Below are 9962 nucleotides of genomic sequence, written 5' to 3' on the forward strand. Positions count from 1 at the left end.
CTTCATCCAGCCACTCACACACCCACACAGCTACTCCGACAACCACACAGCCAGCCACACACACACTGACACACCCATCACATACTCACACACCCACTTACACAACCACACAACTATTCACACACCGGCTCATTTGGGAATGACAGACATTTGCACATACATGGCTTTGGTGGAAGAGCCCATTTTGTCTGATGACATGAATTACATATGCCAATTGTTTGTTAAGCTTAAGCAAAAATTGTGTCATAGCACACAGACAACATTGTTTTTCGTAGAAATGTGAACTCGGTTTTAAGATTTGGTTGAGAATATGTATTCCATACTTGTTTGTTTGCACTTAGTTGAATCACTGTTTGGCATTGTCTTTCTTCACTTGTTGTTTGTGGGATACATATGAAGTGAATTCATTGTGCTACAAGCTTCCAGTTTGAAATAGGCAGTGACTGACAAAACACACAACTGTGGTTTTATTTGTGTGCCACATTAAAAAGATTGGAGAAAATGTCCTTCTAGAGTGCCAACTTTTTTCTACCAAGGAGGTAGATATTTTGTGAAAGATGTTTTTGCTAGCCTGGATGCCATCTTGCCTGGTGTGAAGGCAAGCACAAATATATATATATATGTGTGTGTGTATGAATGTAGACCAAGAAAAACTGAATGGAACTACACCACTATAAACCCTAGTCACCCTCTATGGCACCTATATGATTTAACCACAAATATTTATAGATTGGAAGGTGATGAGGGATACAATATATATTATCATTGTATATATTTATTATCAAATTAACTCAGTTCATCAAAAAGATAAGCATGAGGAGATGCTGTTTAATACATCTGCATAAAAAATATACAAATTTCAGATTTATCCTCTTCTACGGCCTTTTTTACAACCAACGCACGCTTGACCAAATAAGCAATTTTTCAAGACTGAAAAAAAAAACTGATAAACAATAAATATAAAAAGTGTGCAACAATGACAGAAAATGTATTTCCAAAAATGTTCATCCATGTCAACTCCTTCCTGGACAGCTTTGGGGTGGGTTGGCAAGCAAGACAAGAACAAGGGGGTTCTCAAAACGGTTTTTCAGCAATCCATTTTGCCATAGGAAAATTAGACACTGACACAGCCTAAATAATTCAACAGAATTATACAAAATTTGACATAAAGCTACATCTTAGTCCAGAAAGCATGCTTTTTTATTTGATGCAAATCTATTTCATATTTTTTGAGAAATTAAGGTTCAAAATGTATATATATATATATGTATACCACGCCACTGAGGTTTCGTGGAGCTGTCAGATCTAGAAATAAGATTTGATGGGCTACCACCACATGAAAAAAATATGATGGCAGCCATTTTAGGACTTGGGGAACTCAGGCCCCTGTCTTGACAATGAGTATAAACATATACATGGTGTGAGGGTAGGGATAGCCCTGTGGCCAAAAAGATTTATTTCTCAAAAGATTTTGCAGTGAATTTGCAGACAATATGTAGATCAGTGGTACCTTTTTTTGAAAAACAAATCAGGCTATCACCCTTTTTAAAGCCCCCTTGGGGTGGTCCAGTGCCCATAGGGATGCTGCAATAGATTGTTTAGGGGAGGGGTGCGTGGGCTTCTGAAGGTTCTGGGCCCCCATTCCCCAGGGCCACATCACCTTTTAAGGGGGGAGGAGTGCAGCACCAACAGTAGTTTGGTGACCAAACAGCAGTTGCCAGCTGATTCCAAACCTTTGTTGGTACCCTGTAAGTAATGGGACTGCCTTCACCGCATAAAATCTTCTAAACCACTCACTCCATGCAAGATGTACTGTCTCTCGAGAAATGGTCTACATTCATTTAATATATTTTTACTCCAAAAGTGAACACATATAGGCATTTTGGCTTAAACAAAGCATTGTTCACGATTGACCATCATACATTTATACAATACATTCTTCTTCAGTTTCTTTTTTGTAATTTTTTTATTAACATTTGCATCAAATCACAGCCGATGACAATCATGTGTATCCTGCCCCTTATAACATCTAACGTTATCCACACCAGTGCAACACAGAACACTACATATGTACAAATCCGTTCCTCTATAATGCTCCTGCCCATTAACCGTACAGTACTTAAAATCGTCCCCAATAGTGCATCCATTGCGTTTGTCATTCGCTCAGTTCCAGATCTGATACCTCTGGAGGAAGGGCGCACACATTCCCTCGATATGTATTCCATTTGCCCCACACTCTCCTTCATTTTCGTGGACACCCTCTATGAACAAACACTGTTTTCTCTGCTACCATTGCGCTGTCTAATTCACGACACCACTGTTGATGGGAGGGGCCAGTCTGTGCCCCCCATTGTTGAGCAAAATTCTGTTTTGCTAGTGCAATACACATGGTCGCCCAGCTCTGCTCCAGGTGGTTGAGGTCTGTTGGCTCCCACACATTGAGTAGTCATCTCCTTGTGTTCCGGGGAGACATCAAAGCCACTCACTAGAGTGATCGTATCCATTACTGCCCTCCAGTACAAAGTGATGTGGGGACAGTCTCATAGTGTATGATAAAAGGAGCCCGCTTCTCCGCCCCCTTTAAGACAACGCAGTGAATCCGCCCTCCCTATTTTGTAAAATGTGGTCCTTGTGTAATATGCTCTGTGCAATATTTTAAGTAGCATGAGCTTTAGTCTGGATGGGATTGCCACCTCACGCGGGGACGCCCGGGCCTCCTGCTAGTCTTGGTCATCCATCTCACCCACCTCGGCTTGCCACTTCTCTCTGAGATTGTGAGTGGGATCGTTTTGGTTATTGACCAATTTGCGATAGGTCAAAGAGATTGCCTTTTTGGTGAGGTGGTCCATCAATAGTCGATATTCGAGTGGCAAGGACTCAGGGAGGTTAATTCCCGGAGGTATGGCTTTTGTTAGTGCGTGTTTTATTCGAATGTATCTGTAGTGCTCTGTCCCTACCATCTGGTATGTTGCTTGCAGCTGTGTAAAAGTGACTACTCCCCCCTTTTTCCATAGGTCCCCCACCATGGGAATGCCTATTTGATCCCAACGGGAGAAACCTTTACTGGTGCGCAGCTTACCCAACCTAGGGGTGTGTTACCTTGTGTTATCACTCCCTCCCAACCAAGCGCTCTCTGTGCCACAAACCAGACATGTACGGTGAGTACCATGGTGCCAATCAGTACTTGTTTCCGAGTTTCATCATACAGGGCACCCATGATTCCATCAGTGCCTAGAGTGTGCCTGTCCATACGCAATGCTGGTTCCTCTTGCTGAGCATGGAACCATTGATTGATCACTATAAGCTGCAAGGCCCAATAATATAATTGAATGCTGGGAAGGACAATTCCCCCTTCATACCCACTCCGTGTAAGTTTACACATCGCTATCCGTGGGGGCTTCCCCCCCAAAGGAGGTGTTCCACCTCTGCCTCAATTGACTTGAAGTAGGAGTTTGGGACAGGGACTGGGGTGTTTTGCAGTGCATATGAAAACCTGGGTAGAGCCATCATCTTGAACAGGGCCGCTCTCTCCCCAGTAGAGTCAGCGACAGGGAGTGCCACCATTTCACATCACTGCAGAGTCTCTTCAGTGGGGGCAGGAGATTGCGCTCGTAAAATCGTGTGGGGTGTGGCGTGATATGTATGCCTAGGTATTTAAATCTATCACCGCTGGCAATATCTCCACGCCCGGGGCAAACGTGGAGGAGGACCCTTAAGTATGTATAACACCGATTTCGACCAGTTAATGGTGTAGCCGGAGACTCTGCCGTAGGTCTCGCAGATGTCAAGCAGGCAGATGAGGTATTTAAATCCATTATCCGCTGGCAATATCTCCACGCCCCGGGGCAAACGTGGAGGGGGACACTTAAGTATGCATAACACCGATTTCGACCAGTTAATGGTGTAACCGGAGACTCTGCCGTAGGCCTCGCAGATGTCAAGCAGGCAGATGAGGGACCTTCGGGTTTGCCATATATATCAAGATATCATATGCGAAGATGCAAATACGGTCTTCCCAACCCTCTGTCCACCTTAACCCACATATTACTGGATCCCACCTTATTCATGCTGTCAAGGGTTCAAGCACTAAAGCAAATAGGAGAGGGGATAGGGGGCCCCATTACCTGGTTCCACTCCCCAAAGGAAATTCCTCTGAGAGCCGTCCATTGACTACCACTTGCGTCAGTGGTCGTGTGTAGAGCAACCTAATGCAGGCACAGAATTTGGGCCCAAAACCAAAGTGCTGCAGTACCGCGAAAAGGAAGGGCCATTCAACTCAGTCAAAGGCCATACTGACATTCAAAGAGCGAATGACGCATCTTCCTGGATGGTGGGTATTCTGGCTAACACATCATAAAGTCTCCGGAGGTTCATTGCCGTGTTTCTACCCGACATGAAGCGGATTGGTTGGGATGTATCAGGGTCATATGGTGGGACTGTAGCCTGGCTGCCAGTACTTTTGCAAGCATTTTCGCCTCTGCGTTAAAAAGCGAAATTGGACGGTAGGAGGCACACTCCTTTGGGGGCTTCCCTGGTTTTGGAATCGTGATAAGTGTTGCTACTCGCTGGTCTTTAGGGAGTATTCCTATTTCTAGGCTGGCCTCATACATTCTCAACAAGTGGGGTGCCAACATGTCAAGCTCTTTTTTATAAAGTTCTATAGGAATACCGTTGGGACCCAGTGCCTTCCCTGACTGAAGCCCTTTAATGGCTGCAGTGATTTCATCCACCGTAAGGTAGCCTCCAACGCCTGAATGTCTTGTGATACCAATGTTGGCAGACGTATGTCTTTGATATAGGCCATATTTTCTTCTACAGAAGTCGTTGCTACGGGGGTATATACTGTTTCATAGTGGTGTGCAAATGATGTGACTATGTTGTTTGGATCTGTTAGTGTCTCCCCTGAGGGAAGATGGAGCTGTGCCACCCAACGAATGGCCCGTTCTTTTTTATCTAACCAGGCTAAGAGCCTGCCCGCCTTGTCCCCCCATGAGGTGCAATGTATATGTCATGTACATGGGGGCATGGTCAGAGATACCTCTAGGGAGTTATTTGATCTCTAATATTTTCCCCATACTTGTGGAGAAGTAAATATATAATCAATTTGCGATAGGCTATTGTGTGCCCCTGAGTGGTAGATGTACTCGTGTACTTCGCGATATTGTGCGCGCCACACGTCCACCAGCCTGAGCGCATCCAGGAATTCACGGAAGGGTGATGAGGTCGTCCCCTGTTCCCTATGTGGGTGTCTGTCTAGTGCAGCGTCTATTGTGGCATTAAAATCGCCCCATGTGATCAACTCCCCGGGCGCTAGTGCCAACAGAAACTTACCAAGGGCCGGGAGGGCGAGACTGTGAAGCGCCGTAGGAATATATACCATTACAAGATTGTATGGTCGCCCTTCCCATTGACAGGAGAGTGCTGCAAAGTACCCCTGATCGTCTGTCCATGTCTTGGTTATTACTATAGGGCAGCTTTTCCTGATCAGGATCCCCACCTCTCTGGAACCCGCAGCAAAGTCAGAGTGGACAGCAATTTTAAACCCCCATCTATCCAACGCCTAAGTGGCCGTGCCGACCAGGTGGAATAATTGGATGAAGGCGACTAATGGGGTGTGTCTCTTGAGGTATTGTAATACTAATCCCCTCTTTATTTTGTTTCACAGGCCATATACATTCCAGGATATTACCTTTAGTGGGGAACTCAGTGTGTGCGGGTCTTTAGGCTGTGAACTTGAAGGGCTATCCCTTACAGTCTCCTGACTCTGTGAGTGATCGGTTGACATGGGAACCGTGAGGTTTTGACTATGTGTGGCACCGTCCTTATGGCAAGTTGCATCAGCTGTGAATATTCATTTGTAAATAACTTAAAATTAATGAAATCGAACTTGAACTGCACCCCTCCCTCCACCCGCCTCCCTGCTCCCCTGCAAGTTGGATTCCCAACTACCCGCCACCCCAACAGTGCAGAGTCCTTCAATGCCATGAACAGTACTTGTGCGCGGGAGGTGAAGTCCGAGATGTCCCTCGAAGTCCCCCACTGCCCCCAACATATATAGTACATAACAGTACGTGTACCAACGTATATCCCTTATAGCACTGAACCAGAGCCAGCCGGCCTGGTTCAGTTTTGTGGTGCTGTTCATTTGGACCTCAAGTCTCGCCGTCCTCTCCCAGCAAGTCCCTCTGTTGTTGTGCGACCTTCAATTCTGGATGTGGCCCTTTCTCATCTTCCAGCCTTCTCCTGTGGTGGGTCCTGTTCCCCGCCATCCTCTCTCTTGCTTGGTGAGGTCTCCCTTAGTGGACGTCTTTGTTGTTGTCTCACAGTCCGTCTCAAGCTTCCCACCTGCTGCAAGTCCTCCAGCCAGTCATGTGGCTCCTCAGGCACAACAAAGAACCAGGGGGCATATTACCAAGAGCATTATCGCTGCATTAGCAGGACTTTTTCCCGCTAATGCGGCGATAATTTTATCGCCCTATTACCAAGCTGTCGCTAACACCAGTTAGCGACAGCTTGTAGGCGATAGCGGGCATTTAGGGGCCCACTTTGCATGTCAGCAATAATTATCGCTAATGACATGCAAAGTGGGCGTGCCAAGATGTTAGCGACTGAAAACAGTTGCTAACATCTCTAACTCCTATTAACAACTTTTGGAAAAATTCGCGCTAAGCGCGAATATCTCCAAAAGCTAACGCCTGCTAAAAGCAGTTATTAGCCATGTTATCCAATGGAAGGTGGATAACATGGCTAAGAGCATTGTCACGATAATGCATGAATATCGCTGATTTTTCAGCGATATTCATGCATTTCGCAGGATTTTTACCGCTTTTAAGATAAACCTTGATAATATCAAGGTATCTCAGCGGTAAAAATCCTCGGTGCTCGGCGATATTTTTTTCCCGCTAACCAAGCAATAGCGATAATTATCGCTATTTCTTGGTAATATGCCCCCAGGTTTTGCCGTCTGCCACTACCCGCAGTTTTACCGGGAACAACATAGAGTAGGTGATTTCTCTGCACCTGAGTTCTTTTTTCACCTCAAGGAAGCTCCTTCTCTTCCTGGTGACTGTGGATGTGTAATCAGGGAAAAATGATACCACTGAGTTCACAATGCGCAGCGGTGGGGCCTCCCGCGCCATCTGTATAATGGCATCACGGTTGCAAAAGTTAAAAATGCGAGCCAGCACGGGTCTTGAGGGAGCCCCTGGCTTGGGCCTGCCCCCCAGTACTCTGTGCACCCTCTCGACCAAGAAAAAACTGGATAGTCCTCCCGGCTGAAGCCTTGTCTTGATGAGCTCTTCAATGTACAGGTCCGTTGCTGGTCCCCCTTTGCTTTCCGGAATGCCCGTAATCCTGACATTATTGCGCCGAGAGCGTCCTTCTTGGTCACCCAGCTTCGCAGCCATTAGCCTGTTTTCCACTTCTAGTTGACTGACTTTCCGTTGAAAAGTGGTAGTATCTTTAACAAGGGACGTCGTTACGTTTTCTACCTCTGTAACTCTTGTGGCCATTTTCTGAAGGTCAGCACGAAGGAAGGAGATGTCCGCCGAGATTGATCCCACTGTTGTCTGGACACTGGTGAGGGCGGACATAATGTCCTGTAATGTGACTTCTGGCTGGCCCTCCTGCGTGGGGACCTTTTCATTGGAGGCAGTCTTATCAGGCAGGGCCGGAAAGTCTTTAGAATAAGCATACTTGTCTATCTTAATCTGCTGGGTTGCGCGCTGGCCTCTGCACCCCATTAGTGTACGATTGACGGGCAAGGGGTGCCTAGTCGGAGTGCAGAGCAATACTCGATACTGCCTGCCGTGTGATTGTGCGTCACACTCGGCCTTTCGGTTTTCCCGCTATGCAGTGTGAACGGCGACAGTGGGGGGACAGTAGTGTAGGCCCGTGGCTAGGCCCACGGGCGTGGTGCCCCGTGGTGATTAAAGTCTCCTCAATTTGTCATGTCTGGGTGCGGGCACCGCGGCAGGATCTTTCCCGCCAGTATACTTGTGTTGCTCGTAGCTGGGAACTCAAATGGTGATGCACCAAGGTGCTTGCGCGCTGCCTGCAAGCTCAGGGCCTCCCTGCGCCCACGTGTGCAGCGATGGCCTTTCTCCTAGTTCCGCGCTTTGCACCTGTTCAATCTGTTGATCCGCTCTATTGGTGGCTAAGAATGGTGCCCCCCTGGGTCCGCCCTGGGTACCTCTATGCGAGGACGGTGGTAGTCTGCCCGCACCCGGTCACTCTGACGCGGGTTTTCCACCGCCGCCGATCTTTCTTTGTCTTGCCATCCCGGAGAGGCGTCAGGGCCCACACTGTCCTCGGGGCACTATGTAGGCAGGGCCACCTGCTGCTGTTGGGTTGTTCCTTGCGAATTGCGCCACCTGCCGTTCCGGATGTGGCCACCGCGATCCAGGCGCTGCTGCGCTGGGTTGCCATGCTAATCGAGGCCGCTGCTGCAGTCAGGCAGCTAGGCCTCACAGTTTTCGCGTCTCTGGGGGAGTGCAGAGGCAATATTCCTGCCTTCAAGTGTGGTTGGTGGATGCTCCCCATGTTCCGGTTTGGGATTTCAGGCTTTGGGGTTGGTTTTCAGTGCGGATTAGTTGACAGATTGCTGGAGGACTTCTCGGTAGTCCTGGAGCTCCTCTAGGCTGCGGCCATCATACACGGCTGCCCATTCTTCTTCAGTTTGAACAGTCGTCAAACAGCAAAATATGACATTTAGCCTTCGTGGCCAAGCCCATAAAGCTTATTTTCATGTTTCTGTGGCTTTCTTTATGTAACTCAGAAAGAAGGAACCAATATTTATGGAGGAAGTCCTACCTACACACAGACAGACCATTGTGGATCAGTAGCTTAGTATTTCTGTCTCATGGTAATGCTGTGTTCCTTTCCATGGTATGTAGTATGGAGAAATTTACTTATACAAATTTAATTTTTGTGCCCCAAATTCAAGTTTTTTAACTGTAAATAGAGCTTGAATTAAAAGATAACAATTTTTTTATCTTCTCTAAATTGCCTCTTAATCATAAGAAATACTTAATTACGCTGTTTGCAATATCAACATATGATTCACCATTGCCTTCTCTCTCAATAACAGCTGGATGACGCTGGTGAACGGTTATACACACTGGACGAAGGCCACACAAGATTTTCTGATCTCATCCAGCTTGTGGAATTCTACCAGCTCAACAAAGGAGTGTTGCCTTGCAAGTTAAAACATCACTGTTCTCGGACAACATTTTAACCAAAATGCATTTTTCCCTAAACTAGTGACCAACATCCTAAAATAATATTAAAGTTCTAGGAAACGTTACATATATTGTAGTTAGTAACTGTGACGCCAGCTTTGGAGGACCACAAATGGAATGTGTTTGCATCACATCCTGCACTGAAAAGGTCTTTTAGAGTCAAGTATTACCTTTACTGATCAGCTTCAGAAATCTGTTGTGAAACAGTAAATCAGATGTGTCCTTCTTAGGTTCAAAACAAAAGAATTCACGTACGATTTTCAAGGTAAAACCAGTAGCAATGTAAATATTTCCATCTATGTTCTTATTATTCAAAAATCTTTATTATGTTGGGTGCTGCCTATCAAGGGTAACATGCAAATGTAAATTCAGACCCCTGCACCCTTGGTCGTGAATAAAAGACAACTTTAATTGGGTTGTAGTGGACATCTATTGCACTAATGATGGCGACATGTCTTCACGTTCTACATTCCAATTGCTTTTCCCTCTCTCCTGCATATTTCATTTCATACCTCATTCTTCCTTTCCTGCCTCAAGATCGCCCTTCTCTGCTCCTCCCTTTCTCTCTCTTATCTTTTCTTACTCCCCTTGTAAATGTAAATGGATACTTGAATAGCACACTACTCACCCTCAAGGGTCTCAAGACACTTGTGCGAATACCGCTGTGGAACCCATCCTGGCTTTCCCTGTGAGGCGTCCACTCCTGGTCACCCCCAAGGTGGA

The 9962-nt window shown here is 46.4% G+C and overlaps 1 protein-coding gene across 1 annotated transcript in view; it reads left to right on the forward strand.

Moving 5' to 3' along the window:
- The window catches only part of GRB14 (growth factor receptor bound protein 14), a 708169-nt gene extending 698444 nt beyond the window's left edge, over window positions 1-9725 (forward strand). The window contains exon 13 of the mRNA XM_086956601.1: window positions 9089-9725. Within this exon, the coding sequence (XP_086812727.1) occupies window positions 9089-9235 (147 nt within the window). The 3' untranslated portion in view covers window positions 9236-9725. The remainder of the gene's footprint in view (window positions 1-9088) is intronic.
- The last annotated feature ends 237 nt before the right edge of the window (window positions 9726-9962 follow it).

Source organism: Lissotriton vulgaris, chromosome 2_1, assembly GCF_964263255.1.
Source record: "Lissotriton vulgaris chromosome 2_1, aLisVul1.2, whole genome shotgun sequence".
In the NCBI taxonomy this organism is placed as follows: domain Eukaryota; kingdom Metazoa; phylum Chordata; class Amphibia; order Caudata; family Salamandridae; genus Lissotriton; species Lissotriton vulgaris.